General features: G+C 45.4%; 1 protein-coding gene across 1 annotated transcript in view; it reads right to left on the bottom strand.

The window, feature by feature from the left end:
* GMPS (guanine monophosphate synthase) overlaps window positions 1-22,251 on the bottom strand; it is a 1,355,954-nt gene that overhangs the window by 974,880 nt on the left and 358,823 nt on the right. Inside the window, exon 3 of the mRNA XM_044070497.1 lies at window positions 10,016-10,130. Coding sequence (XP_043926432.1) covers window positions 10,016-10,130 — 115 coding nt within the window. The remainder of the gene's footprint in view (window positions 1-10,015; window positions 10,131-22,251) is intronic.

Below are 22,251 nucleotides of genomic sequence, written 5' to 3'. Positions count from 1 at the left end.
AAGCATAGACTGATAGGCTTTTCCACCTGAATGATAGAGCATCCACTTTCCAAGCTTTTTTGTGATGAATTCTTGTGCAGAATTTGTCTAACTGATAGATCTTTTTGACTCACCCCAGAACTATGTCTGGGCTCCCCCATTTGCATGTCAACATGTTGAAAACTTGCGGTTCCAGCTTCCATTCATGTGGGTCCAGAAGATTTCTACTTAGTTCGCCTGCCAGAGTATTTAGCTTTCCTGGCAGGAATTGAGCTTGTAGTTGTATCTGATAGGTCAAGGCCATGTTCCACAATGCCATGACTAGTCTGCAAAGGGGGTAGGAATGTGTACCCCCCTGCTTGTTTATGTACCACATAACTGTGGTGTTGTCTGTCTTTATCATTAGTTGTCCTGGAAGAAAGTAATCCTTGAAGGCTGTCAGAGCATTCTGTACAGCTAGCATCGCTTTCTGATCGATATGTAGGTGGATTTGATTTGGGCTCCATTTGCCTTGAATGCACTTCCCTGCCAAATGAGCCCCCCAAGCACAGTCTGATGCATCTGTTGTTAGGGTTTGGGCGGCAGGGGGTGGAGTGAATGGCAGTCCCTTGTTTTGGTGGCAGGCCTTTGCCCACCATAGGAACTCTAGTTGCAGGCAAGGTACAACAGGAATCATTGTTTCCAGGCTGTGACAATGTTGACTCCATAAACTTTTTAAGTACCACTGAAGTTTCCTCATATGCAGTCTTGCATATGGAATTAGAAGAATACAGGAGGCCATGAACCCCAAGGCCTGCAGAATTTGCCTTGCAGATAGCATGTTTTTTGTGGCCACCTGTCTGAAGTAAGTCATCAACTGAATTTGCTTTTCTGGCGTAAGGTAAGTCATCTGGGCAGTTGTATTCAAGGTTGCACCCAGGAATGTAATTTTTTGAGAGGGTACCAGTTGTGATTTATTTTCGTTTATGGTGTACCCTAGACAAGTTAGAACCCTTTTTACAAACGCCAGATGCTTTATAAGAATGTCCTTGTTTTCTGCCTGAATTAGACAATCATCCAGGTACGGATATATTTGAATATTTCTTTGCCTGCAAAATGCAATTACTGGTGCCAGGAACTTTGTGAAGACCCTAGGTGTAGTAGATAAGCCAAAGGGCAGTGCAGAGAACTGGTAATGCAAGTAACCTGCTATGAAGCGGAGGTATCTTCTGCAAGATTCCCTGATTGGGATATGCAGGTAAGCCTCTTTTAAGTCTAGAGTTACCAACCACGCATCTTTGCCTAGCATAGGTAGTAACTGTTGAAGAGTCAGCATCTTGAATTTTGGAATCTTCAGAAATGTGTTTAGAGTGGATAAGTCCAGAATTGGACGCCATGATTTGTCTTTACTAGGTACCAGGAAAAGTCTGGAATAGAAACCTTGTCCCTTTTCCTCTTCTGGTACTGGCTGAATAGCCCCCATGACCATGAGGGACAGAACTTGTATCTGGGTCTCTGCCCACTGATTTGGGGGCAGATCTGGCCATCCGTTTGGGAATGGCAACGTGTGGAAGTGAAATCTGTATCTCTGGGGTACTATATTTAAAACCCACTTGTCCTGGGTAATAAGTTGCCAGTTTCATGCAGGAAGTGCTAGTTCCCCCCCCAAAGGGGCAACTAAGAGGTAAGTGCTTGGTGATTGTAGAGGGAAGTCACTGAGACTGTTTACCATAAGGAGGTGCCTTGTTGCTTCCAGATTTGGAGGTGGAGGCACCCCATTGTTTTGTTCTAAAAGTTCCTTGTGACTGAACCCTGGCGCCTTTGGAATGTCTTGATTTGACTTGAGCGGCTCTCGAAGGGACTGGAAAGGACCAGTTTTTAATAGGCCAGTGCCTGCTAAATCTTGGAGGTTGCACTTGTAAGAAATCTTTCACAGTTTGCATAGATTTAGCTTTATCTTCCATCTTTAACACTTCTTCAGCCTTATTACCAAAGAGACGGTCCTGTTGTAAAGGAGCATCCAACAATTTAGCTTCAACATGGTCAGGCAGAGTTTGCTCTTCTTAGCACAGATCCAGTTACAGCAGCCCTGCAAGAGGCCTCCAAGGAATCAAAACCACATTGCAAAGTATGTTTTCCAACTTGTTCAGCTGAATGCAATAAATCCTGCAATTCTTTATTTTCCACACAGTCAGAGATTAACATCACTTTCTGTTTAAGTAGTTCCATGATATGCTGTTGATATTTAAGCATATGAAATTGACAGTTTAAAGCCCTGATTGCCAAGGTTGGAGATGTGTAAACCTTCTTACCCCATCTATCCAGAGCCCTGGAATCTCTATCAGAAGGGGTAGGATTTTTGGCAGTAGAGGCCTTAATACCATTGGTTTCAGGATCAGCAATCGGGTTTTTGAAAAGGAATTTGTGGGAGTCAGGAACCCTGTAGTATCTGTCTGGCTTACAAGGAGCCAGAAGCAGTGAATCAGGAGTCATACTAGATTCTGAAAAAACATAATCAACAATGTCTAGAACAGGAGGTATAGCCAAAGGCCTATGCTGAGGAAGTAGAAGAAAATCCCTAAGTCTCTTTTTAGATTCAGAGAAATCCTGACTTCCCCAGAAATGTGGAAATGTTCCCTCAAGGCATGTAAAGTTTCCCCAAAAGAAAAATCCTCAGGGGGAGAGGCAGAAGGAATGGAATCCTCTGCATCAGAGTCCTCATAAGTAGGAATAGACAAATCCTGTTCATTAAAAGAGTCAGAAGAAATAGAATCCTGTTCAGTAGATTCATAATCAATGTCTTGCCTAGGCCTCTTAGAAGGAGAGGGTTGGTTACCCCTGATCAGAGTAATTAAATCTTCAGCCATTTTGATCATTTGTTTTTTAGGCATAGGGGCCTGCACATGTGGCCCAGGCGTCGGTTTTTTAGACATAAATTTAGATTTTGGCCTTAGTTTAGAAGATGGTGTCGGTCTAATATACAAATCTGTAGGCCTGAAAACACACTCAGAAACCGGTGCCTGCACAGCGGCTCAGGACCCATCTAAGGTAGAGACATCCGCGGGTTCCATAATTGAAGTATCTCGCAGCATACCGGACACCGAATGGGTCTCAGTAGAGGCCTGCGAATCATAAGTAACGGGTATCAGGGGCTGTGAAAGCACCTCACTGAGTACCGGCGACTGGCTTAGGAGAAGCATCGTCATCGGTTTTGGACCTCGACGGTCTGTCTCTTGTCTTTTTCTTTGCATTTTTTTAGGTATTCCGTTAGTCGGATTGCTAACCGACGACATTTCTGGATAGTTAAATCTTGAGCCAAAATATTTAGAAGCAAAAATATACAGACGTTTAATCATGCATTGATTAAATTTAGCATAAAACCGACAGCAAAGCATGTTGTGGTCAGGGCCTAGGCAAGGAATACAGTACAAATGAAAATCCTTATGAGGTATTTGCTTCCCACAAGTAATGCAATTATTAACTTTTACTGACATCGGTAAGGAGCAAGAAAAAGTTTCCAATGGGGTACTTAGCTTTTAGTTGAAGACTTCGGTTCTGAAACTCGAAAATGTAAATTTCAGGAGTCGGCCAACCGGCACTTGCGAACTGCTTCTGCTTCGGGCACCGCGCGGCAAGAAAGACTGATGTAATGGTATCGGCTGCATGTTTTATACCCCTGATGACCTGCAGTCATGGAAGAAGGGACAGCAACCGACGCAGGACCCAAGACTTTGTAAATCAGGCTGACTGAGGGCAACCTGCCAGCAGATTACCCAAATGTAATGAGTGCAACAGTGAAACACGAAGAATATCTAGGCCAAAATGCACAAATGTCACCTGAGCAGGAGTACAGAAAGCATACTGTAGAATGGAAATGAGGGAGTGGAAACACCACTGGGGCTGGTTCTTCATTCTTTGCAAATCTGATACACAGGAACAACCAAGGAGGAAGCGTTAATCTATGGACAGATCTCACTTCCCACCTCCAATGATTCAAGAGAGAAGTGTGATCACCAAACGGTCAAGTGTAAGGGAAAAGAACGCCTCTCTCCTTACAAGAAGGACAGCTGATGCAATGCCAGGGAGGATGAAAGAACAAATGGGGAAAAAGTACATGGAGGGGGAGTACTAGATGGTCAAGTTACTTGGTGATGATTAACAGGTTACATGGGACAAAGTACAGTTGTGTACACTTACCATAAATGTAGATGTTCGAGTGTATTCACTGTTGCAGTTATCACCTGTGGGTTATCCCTGCTGTGGTAGCTCTCAGCCAGTCCAAATACCAGAGTCAATGTTTTTCTGCATTGGCTGCTGTCACTTGCTGGATGACATCAGGTCATCAGTGCTATAAAGGAAGGCAGCTGACGTCATTACATCAGTTTTTCTTGCCCTAACCAGTCAGAGGCCCAAGTAAATATGTTGAACTGGTCCTGGTGGCTAAAAGCCACCGTTAGAAACTTATATCCCCTAAAGAAAGAAGATATAAAGGGGTAGAAGGGTGGGAAACCAGGACTGCAACAGTAAATACACTAAAACATCTACATTTATGGTAAGTGTACACAACTGTACTATGTTCTTCATGTTTCACTGTTGCAGTCATCACCTGTGGGAGGATTCCCAAAGCTGAGGAGAGGGGTGGGTAGGCTAAGTAAGCGACCTAGGAATGGGTCAGCATGCCCTGCAGAACTGCAGAGGCAAGCCTTGACCTAGCCTTAGAAAATAGAGGTAGGTGGTAATGCTTGGTAAAGGTATGGACAGAAGTCCAGGTGGCAGCTTCCAGGATGTCCTTGGTGGGAAGTCCTCTGAGGAATGCTGTGGAAGTGGAGGTTGCCCTAGTGGAATGGGTTTGAATAGACCTAGAGGGGTTTCCCATGCAAACTGTAGCAGAAATGGATACAGTGTGATAGCCATTTGGAAATGGTCTGTCTGGAAATGGGCTTCCCCTCTGCCCCTGAGGCAAAGCTGACAAGAAGTTGATCTATTTTCCTTAAGGGTTTAGTACAGTCTAGATAGTATCTGAGCTGTCTGTGCACATCTAGTGAGTGCAGAATTCTTTCCCTCTTGTTTTGAGGGTTAGGAAAGAAGGTGGGTAGATGTATGGCCTGGTTGAGAGTCAAGTTAGATACCACCACAGGCATAAAGGAGGGATTGGTCCTCAGGGAGACCCTGTCTTCATGGAAGATGATGAAGGGCTCAATGGCCATCAGCACCTGTAGCGCTGAAACCCTTCTGGCTGAGGTGATAGCTAGGAGAAAAGCAGTCTTCAAGGAGAGAGTGGAGAGGTACCTTAGATCTGCTGAAGCAGCAGGTTCAAAGGGTGGTAAATTTAGTTTTTCCAAAACATAATTCAGGTCCCAGGACGGAGTGGTTGGCCTTCTGGGAGGTCTGATACTAGAAGCCCCTCTGATGAATTGTTTAATCAAAGGATGGGAAAACAGGGTCTGTTCTGTATCAAAATGAGCTGAAATGTCTGAGGCGTGGATTTTAATAGAAGAGAAGGAGAGGCCACTATTAAGTAGGTCCGCTAGGCAGTCCAGGATAAGAGGGATGGAAGGTTGTGAGGTATTGCCCCCTCCAGACTGGCTCTAGGAGCAGAATCTTTTCCATTTTCCTGCATGAGATTTTCTGGTGCTGGGCCTTCTGGCCTCTGTGATGATGTCTAGGACCTGTTTGCTTAACAGTTTGCCTTCAGAGTATTAGCCATCCTGATAGTTTGACAGTCTGCAGGTCTGGGTGCAGCACCCCCCCCCCCCAAGTTAAGAGGTCTGAGATCAGGGGAAGCTGCCTGGGAGGCTGTAAAGACAGGCTGCGCAGTAAGGGGTACCAATGTTGTCTGGGCCAATCTGGAGCAATGAGGATGGCCTTTGGTCTCTCCTCTCTTATTCTGATCAGTACCTTGGGGATAAGAGGCAGAGGAAGTAATGCGTACACAAAAAAAGGTGTTCTAGAGGAAGGTCACGGCATGCACCTTCCACGCTAGGTGGTGATGCTCCCTGGTACAGAATTTTTTTAGCTGATGGTTGGGATGGAAAGCAAAGAGATCCAGCTCCAGAGTCCCCCCATGTCTGAGTGATTTGCAAAAAGTTTTTTTCTGTGGAGCTGCCATTCATGGGGGTCCAGTAGGTTTCCGCTTAAGTGGTCTACCATGGTATTGTCGATCCCTGGTAGGTATTGTGCTATCAGGTTGTAGTCCCATGGAAGAGGCCGTCAGCCAGAGGTTCATGGCTAGTCTGCACAAAGGGTAAGATTGGGTTCTACCTGTTTGTTGATGTACCATATTACTGTGGTGTTGTCTGTTTTGATAAGGAAACCCCCTGGCTTGAGATGGGGTTTGAAGGATGTCAGAGCCTTTTGTACTGCCATGATTTCCTTCTGGTTGATATGTAAGGGAAGGTGCTGGGCATCCCAAAGACCTTGGGTGCACATGCCTTCTAGGTGAGCACCCCAAGCTATGTCTGAGGCGTTGGTGGTAATGGTCTGCCTGGCTGGGCGGAAGGTGAAGAGAACCTTGTTCTGGGCACAGGCCCCTGCCCACCAGAGAAACTCGGCCCTTATACAGGGAATCAGAGATAGAGAGGTCTCTAGAGGCTGAGAGTGCTGATACCAAAGGTTCTTTAGGTATCACTGAAGTTTTCTCATTTGAAGCCTGGCCAGAGGAATTAAAAAGATGCAGGATGCCATGTACCCTAAGGCTTGCAGGAACTTCCTCGCAGTGAGGTGACTTTTGGAAGTCAGCTGTGTGAACTAGAGAGGCAGGAAGCTCTGTTTCTCTGGAGAGAGGAAGGCTATTTGGGATGCTGTGTCCAGCAGTGCCCACAAGAAAATCATCTCCCTGGAGGGTGTTTGCCTAGATTTCTTCTCATTGATGGTGTACCCTAAGGAGATTAGGAGGGTTTTGACAAAGAGAAGGTCCTTGAGGAGCTTTTCTTTGCACTCTGCCTGAATGAGGTAGTCGTCCACATAAGGGTAAATTTGTATATTTTTCTGTTTGCAAAAGGCTATGGCCGGGGCTAAGCATTTGGTGAATACCCTGGAAGCAGTAGATAAGCCAAAGGGTAGCACAGAGAACTGAAAGTGTTGTGAGCCTGCTCTGAAGCAAAGGAATTTCCTGCTGGATTCCCTTATGGGGATGTGGAGGTAGGCATATTTTAGATCTAGGGTAACTAACCAAGCATTTTTTGTCAGAATAGGTAGCAGCTGCTGCAAAGTTAGCATTTTGAATTTGGGAACCACCAGGAAGGTGTTCAAAATAGATAGATCCAGGATGGAGCACCAAGTCCCCTCTTTTCTGGGAACAAGGAATAGTCTGGAATAAAAGCCTTTGCCTGTTTGATCTGAGGGAACAGGTTCGACTGCCCCTTGGGATATGAGAGTTTGGACTTATTTCAATGCCTCTGCCCACTGATTTAGAGCTAGGTCTGGGTACCCTCTTGGAACTGAGAGTTCGTTGAAACAGAATTTGTATCCCTGAGAAATGATCTTTAAGACCAATTGGTCCTTTGTTACTGAAAGCCACTTCTTTTTGCAGAGTGAGAGGCCTTCCTCTTAGTTTTTGGTGACTGAAAAGAGGGCAGAGGGGGGAGAGGGAGTCGTTGAGAGTTTCTGCCATACAGGGATGACTTAGACCCCCTGCCTTTGGAGTTGAAGTGGTCCACTGTTTGGTTCTCTGCTGTCCATGGGATAGGAGTCTGGGTAGTCTTTTCCTGTGGGGCTTACCTTGCCCCTGTCTGCTAGGTGCAGGAAAGGACCAGTGTTTTGAGGGAAAATTGCTTCTGAACCTAGGAGGTTGTACCTGAAGGAAATCTTTTACTGTTTGCATAGATTTTGCTTGGTCTTCCATCTTTTTAAGCACCTCTTCTGCTTTTTCTCCAAACAAACGGTCCTTATCCAGTGGTGCATCAAGTAATTTAGATTTGACATGATCAATGAGAGGTGGTTCCTTCAACCATGCATGTCTTCTAATGACAGATCCTGACACTGCTGCCCTGCTTGAGGCTTCTAGGACATCATAATCACAGGGTAAAGAGCGTTTAGCCACTTGACAAGTAGAGTTCAGTAAATCTGCTAGTTCTTTCGAATTGGCACAATCAGGAAAGGTAGAAATCTTTTGTTTTAATAGTTCCAAAGTGTGTTGTTGATATTTTAACATGTGGAACTGACAGTTAAGTGCTCAGATAGCTAAGGTTGCAGAGGTGTATATTTTTTAACCCCATCTGTCCAGAGCTCTGGAGTCCTTGTCAGAAGGAATAGGATTCTTTGCAGAACTAGCCTTAGCTCCTTTTGGTCACTGTGTAATGACCTCCAGGTCTGCAGCAGGATTTAGGTACAGGTATTTGTGAGAGCCCGGTACTCTCTAGTACATGTCAGGTTTTCATGGAGCAGGCGGGAGGGCGTCAGGAGTTAAGCTGGATTCATGGAAGACATCATCAACCACCTCTCAGATGGGGGGGGGGGTTGGCCAAGGGTCTGTGCTGGGGCAGGTCTAGAAACTCTCTTAGTCTTTTCTTAGACTAAGGGAAGTCCTGGGTTTCCCAGTGGAAATGTTCCATGAGAGTGTGAAGGGTTTCCCCAAAGGAAAGATCTTCTGGTAGGGAGGCAGAAGGAATGGATTCTTCTGCATCCGAATCCTTAATAAGCAGTAAGAGGTTACTCTTCCTCTTCAAAATCTGAATAATCAGACTCCTCAGAATTCTGTTCTGTCAGTATTTCAGGGGAAGAGTCTCTTTTCCTTTTAAAAGGTGCGGCCTAACTACCCCTGATAAGGGTGATAAGATCCTCCACCATTTTAAGCATTTGAGCTAGGGGTGGTGGAGGAGGGGTAAAATGGTGCTTAGAGGTAATTTTCTTTGGAGTGGCCTTGCTTCTATAAGGATATCCATCAGTCTAAGAGAAACGGTAGTCAGAGGAAAAGATGTCATTTTTTGTCTAGATTCGGTAGTGCGAAAGACCTTGGAAGCCAGTGCCTACATTGCGGCTCCAGACCCAACAGAGACAACCAAAGACTAGGAAGGCGAAGAAGATTTCTGCGGCATACCAATCTCCAAAAGGGTCTCAGTAGGGGCCTGCAAAGGTACTGAATCAGGAATCAGGGGCTGCATCGGCACCTCACTGAATTACAGAAAACTGACAACCTGCTTAGCGGTAGAGTCGTTGGAAGGCTTAGACTTGTGTAGTCTGTCTCTATCTTTATCCTTACATTTTTTCGAAATGTCTACGGATTGCTGGCTGACAGAAGATGAAAATACCTGGCAACAAAAAGAGCTCTATGACAAATGGTTCCCGCATTAAAGAAGGCACAGAACTGGCAACAGGGGACGTCATGGTCTGGGCCAAAACAGGTGACCCAGTAAGAATGGAAGTCTCGGTGCTGTGTTTGCAGTCTACAGGCGAGACAACTTTTTCTGACATCGGTTAGTGCAAGAAAAAAGGATCCCCAATGGGGTACTTAGCTTTAGATGTTTTCAGCTGTAATTCGAACTCTGGTAGCTTGCTAACTGCTTCTACTATAGGCTCCATGGCAAGAAAGACTGATGCAATGATGCCTTCCTTTATAGCACTGATGACCTGACGTCATCCAGCAAGCGACAGCAACTGACTCAGAAAAACATTGATTCTGGTATTCTGGCCAACTAAAGGCTACCAAAGCAGGGATAACCCACAGGTGATGACTGTAACAGTGAAACACGAAGAACATCAGCTGACTATCAGACAGAACACATTTCAATATAAAGGTGCCTTGTTGTTAACACAAAATAGGGCAGTGTTGGAAGAGGTAAGAATGGAGTGGGGACAACCAATTTACAGAGCTAAAAATGGAATGGGGACAACCAAATTACAATAACAGAAATATACACCTCCAAGCAACAAAAGACAGGGCTCTTACTGCTGGACTACTGTAAAAGTTGCCATGGTATCCTCCTGGTATATAACACATGAATAGTACCAATTACTACAACCCTCCACCACATAACACTTAGTATTAGCTTTCTGTACAAGTTATCGCTGCTACATACAGTACATATAAATGCATATTACTGTGGTCTCTGAATGGTACCTGCATGCCATAACAGATTCCAAGTACAGGCTTGCCAATTGTAAAAATTGCTGGATCATACCACGGAGCATCCTCAGCATACACCGAACTTGGCCCTCCAGAAATAATAATTGCCCTGTGGATGATAAAGAGAAAGCTATCAGAGATCTTTATGCAATTAGAAAGCATTCTATATAACTCAATTACTGTGTTCGACAAAGGTCATACATGTTATGGCACAGTGGCTTCTAAAGCTAGGAACCACAGAGTCTCTGGTAGTGCTGTATCTGTTCCTTGTGTAGCACTTATTGTTGTTTTTAGCAAAAAGTGTGCGTGTTATACTGAGGAAAGTACAGATGTGTACACTTACCATAAATGTAGATGTTGAGTGTATTCACTGTTGCAGTCATCATATTTGGGTTATCCCTGCCAGAGTAGCTATCAGCCAGCCCGAATACCAGAGACTCAGTATTTCTGCGTCGGTTACTATTGCTTGAGGACTGATGTCAGGTCGTCAAGTATAAAGTCAGGCAGCCGACGAGTTACATCAGTTTTTCTTGCCTTAACCTGTCAGGAGCCCCCAAAGCAGGAGGCCAGGTTCTGGTGGAAGAATCCCACCAGTGGAAAATAAATACCAATATGTCCCTTGTAAGGAAAGCAGAACAACAAGGAAGAATGGCAATAAAAGGAGAAGAGAAAAAAGGGGGATGGAGGGAGGGAAACCAGGACTGCAACAGTGAATACACACTCAAACATCTACATTTATGGTAAGTGTACACAACTGTACTATGTTCTTCGTGTTTCACTGTTGCAGTCATCACATTTGGGTAGATTCCCAAAGCTGAGGAAATGGGTGGAGGCAGTCAAGGAAGCTAGGGGGTGGCTAGGATGCCCTGCAATACTGCAGAGGCAAACCCTGCCCTGGATTTGGAGAAGAGAGGCAGGTGGTAATGCTTGGTAATAAACAGATGTCCAGATGCCAGCCTCCAGGATGTCCCTGGTGGGGACTCCTCTGAGGAAAGCTGCAGAGGTGGAGGCTGCTCTGGTGGAGTGTGTCCTGACCCCCTTGGGGGGAGGCTTACCATGCTGCTTGTAGCAGAAATGGATGCAGTGTGCTATCTATTTGGAAATGGTTTGCTTGGAGATGGCTTTGCCGCCTGTAGCAAAGCTAATCAGCAATTAATTAGACTTTCTGAAGGATTTAGTCCTGTCCGGATAGTATATGAACTGTCTGTGCACATCCAGAGAGTGAAGAATCCTTTCCTCCTTGTTCTGGAGATTAGGAAAGAAGGTGGGCAAATGAATGGATTGGTTGAGAGCCACACTGGGCACCACCTTGGGAATGAAGGATGGGTTAGTTTTGAGGGATAACTGATCTGCATGGAAGATGATGAAGGGTTCCACAGCCATGAGTGCTTGCAGCTTAGAGACTCTTCTGGCTGAAGTGATGGCCAGAAGGAATGCTGTCTTCCAGTAGAGGAATTTTAGCTCTGCAGAAGAAGCTGGTTCGAAAGGAGGCAGGGTGAGCTTTTCCAAAACAAAGTTAAGGTCCAAGCTGGTGTTGGTGCCCATCTGGGGGGCCTGAAGTTGCTAGCCCCTCTGAGGAACTGTTTGATCAAAGGGTGTGAGAAAAGGGGCTGCTCAGTGAGAAAATGAGCAGAAAAGTACTGTTGTGTACACTTACCATAAATGTAGATGTTCGAGTGTATTCACTGTTGCAGTCATTACAATTGGGGTTATCCTGCTGGCAGGCTACCCTCAGTCGGCCTGAATTCCAAAATCTAGGTCCGGCGTAGGTTGCTGTCACCTCTTCCCTGACGTCAGGGGTATAAAAGTTGCAGCCAATGCCATTTTCTTCAGTTTTTCTTGCCCCAGATGTCAGGTGCCCCCAAAAGGGTAGGCTAAAAATATGTCAATAAAACATGCATGCACCAATGTATTTATTTTGCCTTCATCTACAAGCAAATACACCACATAGGTTGTATAGAATAGAGAAGTACAGATAAGTTCCAGCAAAGAAAAGGGGGATGGCGGGTGGGTAACCTGGACTGCAACGGTGAATATGCTCCAACATCTACATTTATGGTAAGTGTACACAACTCTACTATGTTCTTCGTGTTTCACTGTTGCAGTCATTACAATTGGGTTGAATCCCAAAGCTAAGGTTGGGAGGCTGGAGCTAAATAGCATTAGAGGTGGCTATTAGGCCCTGAAGAACTGCAGTGGCAAAGCCTGCCCTAGATTTAGAGTAGAGTGGTAAGTGATAGTGCTTTGTGAAGGTATGCACTGAACTCCAAGTAGCAGCCTCTAAAATGTCTTTGGTTGGTACTCCCCTGAGGAAGGCTGCTGCTCTGGTTGAATGTGGCCTAATGCCCTTAGGTACTGGCTTGCCATGATGTGAATAGCAGAAACAAATGCAGTGGCCTATCCACTTTGAAATAGTCTGCTTTGAGATAGCCTTTCCCTGTGATCCTGCTGCGTATGCCACTAGTAATTGCTCTGTCTTTCTGAAAGCTGTGGTTCTGTTCAAATAGAAGTGTAGCTGTCTGTGTATGTCCAAAGAATGCAGAATTGTCTCCCCCTTATTCTGTGGGTTTGGATAAAAAGTAGGCAGATGAATAGTTTGGTTAGGGCCACACTGGACACTACCTTAGGCATAAATGTCGGGTTTGTCCTCAGAGAAACCCTGTCTGGATAAAAAATGATAAAAGGTTCCACAGCCTTGAGCGCCTGTAGCTCTTGGACTCGTCTTGCAGAAGTTATTGCTAGGAGCAGAGCTGTTTTCCAAGATAAAAACTTTATATCAGCTGGGTGAGTTTTTCTAAGACATAATAGAGGTCCCATGCAGGTATTGGTGATCTCCTTGGAGGCCTTAAATTTTTGGCCCCTCTGAGGTACTGCCTTAATAAAGGATGAGAAAAGATTGGTGTCTCTGTATTGTAATGAGCCGAAATGGCAGAGGCATGAATTTTTATTGATGAAAAAGATAGGCCTTGGTCCAGCATCTCAGTCAAGTATTGCAAAATCTGAGGAATGTTTGGTACAGCTGTGTCAATTCCTTGTGCCTGGTTCCAAGAACAGAATCTCTTCCATTTTCCAGCGTAAGATTTTCTAGTACTAGGCCTCCTGGCCTCCAAAATGACATCCATCACCGCTTTAGTGAAAGCTGTATTTTGTGTGACTACATTATCCACCATGCTGCCAGATTTAAGGTCTTGAGTTGGCTGTGCAGGATCTGATTGTTCTGTGGGACAGTAGATGAGGCACTTGAAGTAAGGTCCAGGCTGGGCATTGAGACAAGTTCCTTACGGTTAGATACCAGTACTGGCATGGCCAGTCTGGGGCAATCAGTATCATTTTTGGCTTTTCCTGTCTGACCTTTAGGAGTACCTTGGGGAGGAGAGGCAGAGAAGGAAAGGCATACACTGTTGAGTTTTTCCAGCTGAAAGAAAGGGCATCCACTTTCCATGCTTGTCTGTGAGAAGTCCTTGTGCAGAATCTCTTTAGTTGGCAGTTGTGAGGTGAGGCAAATAGATCTATGTCCGGGCATCCCCATTTCCTTGTTATCATGCTGAAGACTTGTGGATCCAATTTCCACTCATGGGGATCCATGACGTTTCTGCTTAGTTCGTCTGCCAGAGTATTTACCTTTCCTGGCAGGAATTGTGCCTACAGATGTACTTGGTAAGTCAATGTTGTGTCCCACAAAGTCATGGCTAGTCTGCAAAGGGGGTAGGAATGAGTGCTTCCCTGCTTGTTTATGTACCACATGACTGTGGTATGGTCTGTCTTTATCAGTAGTTGTCCCAGATGAAGTAGGTCCTTGAAGGCTGTCAGGGCATTTTGAACAGCTAGCATCTCTTTTTGATTGATATGTAGATGCATTTGGTTTGTGGACCATGTGCCTTGAATACATCTTCCTGCCATGTGGGCTCCCCAGGCATAATCCGATGCATCCGTTGTTAATGTCTGTGTGGCTGGGGGTAGAGTGAATGGCTGTCCCTTGTTCTGGTGACAGGCCTTCGCCCACCATCGAAACTCCTGTTGTAGGCAGGGAATGAGAGTAACTATTGTTTCCAGGCTGTGGCAATGTTGAGTCCAAACACTTTTTAGGTACCACTGAAGTTTCCTCATATGCAGTCTTGCATACGGAATTAGTAGAATGCAGGATGCCATGAAGCCCAAAGCCTGCAGAATTTTTCTTGCAGATAATTGAGCCTTTGTTGCCAACAGTTTGAAATAGGTAGTCGTTTGTCTAGCGTGAGATGAGCCATCTGGGCAGTTGCATGTAAGCTTGCACCCAGGAATATTATCTCTTGAGAGGGTACTAGTTTTGATTTCTGTTTGTTGACTGTGTACCCTAGGCATGGTAGTAATCTCTTTACAAACACCAGATGCTGTAGGAGAATGTCCTTGTTCTCTGCTTGAATAAGGCAGTCATCCAAGTACGGATATATTTGTATTCCTCTTTGTCTGCAGTATGCAATTACTGGTGCCAGGCACTTTGTGAAGACCCTGGGCGCAGCAGATAAGCCAAAGGGCAGTGCAGAGAATTGGTAGTGCATTGAGCCAGCTTTGAGTCTGAGGTATCTTCTGCATGTTTGTCTGATTGGGACATGCAGGTATGCCTCTTTTAGATCTAAAGTCACAAGCCAAGCCTTCTTGCCCAACATGGGCAGAAGCTGCTGTAGAGTCAACATTTTGAATTTTGGAATATCCAGGTATGTGTTTAGAATAGATAGGTCCAGTATTGGTCTCCAGGCTTTGTCCTTTCTGGATACCAAGAACAGTCTTGAATAGAATCCTTGTCCCTGCTCTTGTTCTGGTACTTGTTGAATGGCCCTCATGTCCATGAGGGATGAAACTTTTTTTCTGCCTCTGCCCATTGATACGTGGCAGGTCTGGCATACCGTGTGGCCTTGGCAGGGTATGAAAGTGGAACCTGTAGCCTTGTGATACTATATTTAGAACCCATTTGTCCTAGGTGATCATGTGCCAATTTTGAGAAAAAAGTGCTAGTTTTCCCCCCAAAGGGGTTGCCAAAAGATAAGTTCTTGGTGCTGGAAGGGGAAAGTCATTGAGACTGTTTCCTGTATGGCTGTGATTTTTCCTCTCCGCTCTTGGAGGTAGCACCCCATTGTTTAGGCCTGTATGAGCCTTGGGGCTGTGATCTGCCTCTGGGGCGTCTATATCTGCCTCTTTGTGGCCTAGCGGACACTGGAAAGGACCAACTCTTTGTAGGCCAGTTCCTGCTAAATCTGGGAGACTGTACCTGCAAGAAATCCTTGACTGTTTGCATAGATTTCGCTTTGTCCTCCATTTTCTTCAACACCCCTTCTGCTTTAACACCAAACAACATATCATGCTGTAATGGAGCATCTAATAGTTTTTCTTTAACATGATCCGGCAGATTCTGTTCTTTTAACCAAGCATGCCTCCTAATGACAGAACCTGTAACAGCGGCCCCACATTGCAAAGTATGCTTTCCAACTTGTTCAGCTGCATGCAATAAATCCTGCATTTCTTTGTTGTCTGCACATTCTGAATTTGTTAACATTTTCTGTTTAAGCAAAGACATAAGATACTGCTGACATTAAAGCATATGAAATTGGCAATTTAAGGCTCTTAAAGCCAAGGTAGCAGAAGTATAAATCTTTTTACCCCATCTGTCTAGGGCCCTAGAATCCCTATCATAAGGGATAGGGTTTTTTGCAGTAGAAGCCTTGACCCCTTTGGGACCCTGAGAGATGGTTTCTGGGTCAGCAGCAGGGTTTTTATAAAGAAATTTATGTGAATCAGGAACCCTATAGTATCTGCCTGGCTTAAAAGGAGCTGGTGGTAAAGAGTCTGGAGATATATTGGACTCTGAAAATACATCATCTACAATGTCTAAAACAGGTGAGATAGCAAGGGGCCTGTGCTGAGGCAATAAAAGGAAGTCTCTGAGCCTTTTCTTGGATTCAGAGTATTCTTGGCTCTCCCAGTGGAAATGCTCACTCATAGTATGCAGTGTCTCCCCAAAAGAATAATCCTCAGGAGGGGAGGCTGAAGGGATAGATTCTTCAGCATCAGAATCCTCATAGTGAGGAAGAGAATATTCCTGTTCAGAGGAGGAATAAGAGGAAATGGAAACCTGGTCTGAAGATTTGTATTCTAACTCTTGCCTAGGCCTCTATCATGAGGGGGATGGGAATCCAGTAATTAGATCTTCGGACATTTTAAGCATCTGTTTTTTAGGCATGGAGGCCTGTCCAGGAGAATGCTGTACTTGTTTCTTTGTCTTTAGTGCTGTTTTAGTTTTGAAGCTGAAGTAGGTTTCACATATAACTGTGTAGGCCTGAAAACACCCTCAGAAGCCGATGCCTGCTCAGCTGCTCCGGACCCATCTGAGGGAATAGTTTCTGAGTGTCCAATACCGTGAGTTTCCAGCGGCCGTGTCGGCTCCACGTGGGAGTTGGAAGCGGCCTGTGGCTCTGAGGTAGTGGGCGTCAGGGGCTGCGAAAGCACCTCACTGAGAACCGGCGATAGGTCTAGCAGAAGCCTCATCGGTTTTGGATCTCGGATGTTTGTCCTTTTCTTTTTCTTTGCGCTTTTTATAAACTCCGGTAGTCGACTGTTCTGACGGCATTATGTAATTAAATCTTCGGCCAAAGTAATGGAATGCAAAATTGTACCGACGCTTAATAGTGCGTTGGTTAAATCTAGCACAAAACCGACAACTAGCAACATTATGGTCAGGGCCTAGGCAAGGAATACAGTAAGAATGAAAATTCTTATGATGTATTTGCTTCCCACAAGAAATACAATTATTAACTTTTTCTGACATCGGTCTGGAGCAAGAAAAAAGTTTCCCCAATGGAATACTTAGCTTTAATGAAGACTTCGGATCTGAAATTCGAATTTGAAAAACTCAGGAGTCGGCCGACCGGCACTTGCAAACTGCTTTTGATTCGGGCACCGCGCGGCAAGAAAGATTGAAGAAAATGGCGTCGGCTGCAGCTTTTATACCCCTGGCACACTGACATCAATGAAGAGGCAACAGCAACAGACACCGGACCTAGACTTTGGAATTCAGGCTGACTGAGGGTAGCCTGCCAGCAGGATAACCCAATTGTAATGACTGCAACAGTGAAACATGAAGAACATTAGCAGAATAATTAATTTTTATAAAGGAGAAAAAGAGACCACTGTATAGTAGGTCAGCTAAGTAATCCAGGATGAAAGGGATGGAGGGCTGTACCATATTGGCCCTCTTAGCCTGGATCCAGGTGCAGAACCTTTTCCATTTATCTGCATAAGACTTTCTGGTGTTAGGGCATCTGGCCTCACGGATAACATCCACAGCCTGTTTACTAAGGATGGCAGACTGTTTCGGGGTTAGGTAGTAAGCTGTCAAATTGAGTGCCTGCAGTTGGGGATGCATGAACTTCCTTTCCCTCTGGGTCAGGAGGTTTGGAATCTGAGGAAGATGCCATGGAGGCAGCGGGGGACAGGCTACGCAGCAAGGGGTACAAGTGTTGTCGGGGCCAGTCTGGAGCTATAAAAATTGTCCTTGGTTTTTCCTCCCTTATTTTGAGCAGTACCCTGGGGATGAGAGGTAGGGGAGGAAAGGCATAGACTGAGAGACTGACCCAGGGGAAGAACAGGGCATCCACATTCCAAGCCATGCAGTGATGCTCCCTGGTGCAGAATTTGCTAAGCTGATGGTTGGTGTGGGAGGCAAAGAGGTCGAACTTCGGGGTTCCCCATGTCTGAGTTATTAGGGTGAAAATACTTCTGTTGAGCTGCCACTTGTGTGGATCCAGAAGGTTTCTACTTAATTGGTCTGCCAGGTAGTTGAGAGAGCCTGGTAGGTATTGTGTTAACAGGTATAGTTGCATGAAAGAGGCTGTGAGGCAAAGGGTCATGGCCAGCCTGCATAGAGGGTAGGACTGAGTCCCTCCTTGCTTGCTGACATACCACATCACAGTGGTGTTGTCTGTTTTGATCTGGAGAATCCATGGAGAGAGAAGGGGCTTGAAAGCTATCAAGGCATGCTGCACAGCCATCATCTCTTTTTGACTGATATGTAGGGGGATTTGCTGTGGGCTCCATTGGCCCTGTATGCACCTGCCGTTCAGGTGTGCACCCCAAGCATAGTCTGATGCATCTGTGGTGAGTGTCTGGGTGGCGGGGAGTGGGGAGAAGGGCAGTCCCTTGCTGTGGGAGCATGCTGTTGTCCACCAAAAAAATTCCTTTCCAAGGCAAAGAATTATAGGTAGCAGAGTTTCCAGGTCTTGAGAGTGTTGACACCAAGGGCTCTTTAGGTACCACTGAAGTTTCCTCATATGCAGTCTGGCATATGGAATGAGTAGTATGCAAGATGCCATGAACCCCAGAGCTTGCAGGATCTTCCTTGCAGATAGCTGGGGCCTGGTGGCCAGTTGAGAGAAGTAGGCTGTCAGGAAAATTTGTTTCTCTGTTGTAAGGTATGCCACCTGGGATGCTGTGTCCAGACTTGCTCCCAGGAAGATTATCCTTTGAATGGGCACCTGTTTGGATTTCTACTCGTTGACTGTGTACCCTAGGGGGGTAAGTAGGGTCTTTACAAAGGCCAGGTGCTTCCACAGCTTTTTCTGGCTGTGTGCCTGAATACGGCAGTCATCTAAGTAGGGGTACATTTGAATATTTCTTTGTCTGCAAAAGGGAATGGCCGGAGCCAGACATTTTGTGAAAACTCTGGGAGCAGTAGATAAGCCAAAGGGAAGCGCAGAGAACTGAAAGTATTGAGATCCTGCCCTGAACCAGAGATATTTCCTGCATGATTCCCTGATAGGAATGTGGAGATAAGCCTCTTTTAGATCTAGGGTGGCTAGCCAAGCGTCCTTGGAGAGCATGGGTAGCAGCTGCTGGAGAGTGAGCATTTTGAATTTTGGGATCACCCAACAGATCGAGGATAGGGCACCAAGTGCCCTCTTTTCTAGGCATCAGAAAAAGTCTGGAGTAGAAGCCTTGGCCTATCTGTTCTGCAAGAACGTGCTCTAATGCCCTCAGAGAGCTGGGAAAGGATTTACTTTTGAGCCTCTGCCCACTGATTTGTTGGGAGATCTGGGAACCCTTTTGGGGTTGGAAAGGTGTGGAAGGAGAATTTGTATCCCTGAGACACAACGTTCAGAACACATTGGTCCTTGGTAATGGTGAACCAGGTGCTTGAGTGAAGGGAGAGTTTTCCTCCTAGGGGTAAGTGAAGGTGGGCAGAGGGGAGGTCGGGAGGAGGTGAGTCATTGTGAGTTCTTACCATAAGGGGATGGCTTAGAACTCCCTGGTTTTGAAGTGGAGGTAGTCCACTGCTTAGATCTCTGCATTCCCTGGGGCGGCTGTCTGGGGGGGGGGGTCTGTTTACTCGGAGCAGGAAAGGACCAGTGCTTGGAGGGACAATGCCTGCTGAACTTAGGGGGCTAGACCTGTATCTGTTTGCATAGATTTTGCTTTTTTTTCCATCTTTTTTAAGACCTCTTTTGCCTTAGTGCCAAATAAGTTATCTTTGTGCAAGGGGGCATCCAACAATTTAGATTTGACATGGTCTGGCAGGGGTTGTTCCTTAAGCCATGCATGTCTTCTAATGACAGATCCAGTGACTGTTGCCCTGCAAGAAGCTTCTAGGGCATCAAAACCACAGTGCAAAGTGTGTTTAGTTACTTGACTTGCAGAATGCATTAAGTCTTGTAAATTTTTAGATTCTGCCCAAGCAGGAAAGGAAGACATTTTTTTTAAGGAGTTTCAAGGTATGTTGCTGATATTTAAGCACATGGAACTGATAATTTAGTGCCCTAATAGCAATAGCAAGAGTAGCTGAGGTGTATACTTTTTTACCCAATCTGTCCAATGCTCGAGAATCCCTATCTGAGGGGGTAGGATTCTTAGCAGAGGTTGCTTTAATCCCTTTGGGCCCCTTGAGAAATGACCTCAGGGTCAGCTGTTCGATTTTTAAAAAGGTATTTGCATGAGTCAGGGACTCTATAGTACCTGTCTGTGTTTTCTGGGAGCAGGAGGCAGGGCGTCAGGAGTCAAGCTGGATTCAAGGAAAACATCATCCACCACATCCAGGACTGGGGGGATGGCCAAGGGTCTGTGTTGTAGAAGATCTAGGAATTCCCTGAGTCTCTTTTTAGACTGAGGGTAGTCCTGACTCTCTCATTGGAAATGCTCCCTTAAATTATGCAGGGTTTCCCCAAAGGAAAAATCCTCTGGGGAAAGACTGAAGGAATGGATTCCTCTGCATCAGAATCCTCATAAGTGGAGAGTGGTTGCATGTCTTCATAGTCAGATGCATCAGATTCATCTGACTCTTGTTCAGACAAAACTACTGGGGACAGATCTCTTTTCCTTTATGAGGGGGCAGCTTGGCTTCCCCTGATCAGCATGATAAGGTCTTATGCCATTTTAAGCATTTAAGACTGAGGCAAGGTAGCAGGCGCCTGAGAGTGGGTCGTCGGTTTCTTGGGTGTGGTTCGAACCCTGGGCCTAAGGAACTCGGTTGTTTTTGAAAGAACGGTAGCCGCAAAAGAAGACATGCGAATGACTTCCTCGGAAACCAGTGCCTGCTCAGCAGCTCTGAACCCATCCAAGTTAGAGACGACCACAGATCCTTAGTCGAAGAAGAGTTTTGCAGCATATCGGACTCCGAAAGCATCTTGGTAGCAGCCTGCGAATCAACTGAAGCTGGCATCAGGGCCTGCGAAAGCACCTGAGTACCGGAGGACTGACTACTAGCTTAATGGAAGCATCGTCAGTAGATCTGGACCTGTGCGGTCTGTCTCTGTCTTTATCTTTACGTTTTTTCAGATCATCTGCTGTCAGATGGCTTACCGAAGCCGTATCGGAATTCAAGGACTGTAAACGAAAATATCTGGCTACAATAAGGGCCGGACGATGGATAGTTCCGGTGCTGAACAAAGCACAGAAGTGACAACAGGGGACGTCGTGGTCAAGGCCTAGACAAGTGACGAAGTAAGAGTGGAAGTCTCAGTGTGGTATTTGCTTTACACAGGCGAGACAATTAATTTTTTCTAACATTGGTTAGTGCAAGATAAAAAGGATCTCCCAATGGGGTATTTAGCTTTAGAAGACTTCATCTTCAATTCGGAAACGAAAACTCAGGTAGTGGCCGAGTGGCACTCATGCGAACTGCTTCTGCTTCTGGCTCCACGGCAAGAACGACTGATGTAATTGCATCGGCTGCCTTACTTTACACTACTGACAACCTGATGTCAGTCCTCAAGCGACAACAACTGACGCAGAAATACTAAGTCTCTGGTATTCGGGACTGGCCGAGGGCTACCCTGGCAGGGATAACCCAAATGTGATGACTGCAACAGTGAAACGCGAAGAACATCTGCAGAGTTCCCAAGAAATACGGAGATGTCAGGCAAACAGAGAGGCTCATCATGACATCGAATGAGCACCATGTGCTTCCAAGTGTATATAATAACCACAACCTATTGAGAGAGTCAACTTCTTAGCTTATGGGTCTAGAAACAGGTTTGAAGAGGATTTTCCAATAAGCTACATCTGAAGGACAAAAGCAGTGTGGATGGTATCTCTGAAAAGTGGAAAAGGAGTAGCTGTCCCATGAACGAGAATCTATGGAGATAAAAGATCTTACTATTCCGGCAGGGTTAAGGGAAAAGACTGGTACCTTTACTGATGACCATTCAGGAATACTGAAACAAATGTAGAGATGTCACAATGAATGGAACTTTAGAAAAGAATCTAACAAAGCACTTACGACTATCTTTCTTACTCCTCACCATTTTGCAAGGAAAAAAATACTTACATGATTCCTTCAAAATAAATTTCACCTTAAGACGTACAGTCTTTTATCTTCTCTCTATTACTGCAAACATAGCAAATTTCTACAGTGTTATAATATGTATATTAAAAACAAAAACTTTCCAAAAGATTAAAGGACTGCACCTCAATCTGACTATTCTATCTCAAGTCCTTCAAAGAGGTATGGGGTTGAAAGACCAAGGGAGATACTGTATTGCTGTACTTAGTAAGAAGCACTTGCCTGGTGCATAGTTTCATAGTTTAGTACTAGGCTATCTGCCCTGGGGCATTTGCAAGCCTAGCCCTAGAGATGTGGCTTTCGCCACCCCATGTAGTGGTACTAAGGTGTACAGAATAAATTTAGAATACTGTGCCTTTGTCTAGTAGTGACACATTGAAGACCCCCTTACTTATTAAAATTAGTTTACTGTGTCTCTGTCAAGTAG

The sequence above is a fragment of the Protopterus annectens genome, chromosome 4.part1 (assembly GCF_019279795.1).
Source record: "Protopterus annectens isolate FY-2018-M chromosome 4.part1, PAN1.0, whole genome shotgun sequence".
Taxonomy (NCBI): domain Eukaryota; kingdom Metazoa; phylum Chordata; order Ceratodontiformes; family Protopteridae; genus Protopterus; species Protopterus annectens.
The sequence above is the reverse complement of the archived record's forward strand: the minus strand, read 5'-3'. Positions and strand labels throughout refer to the sequence as shown.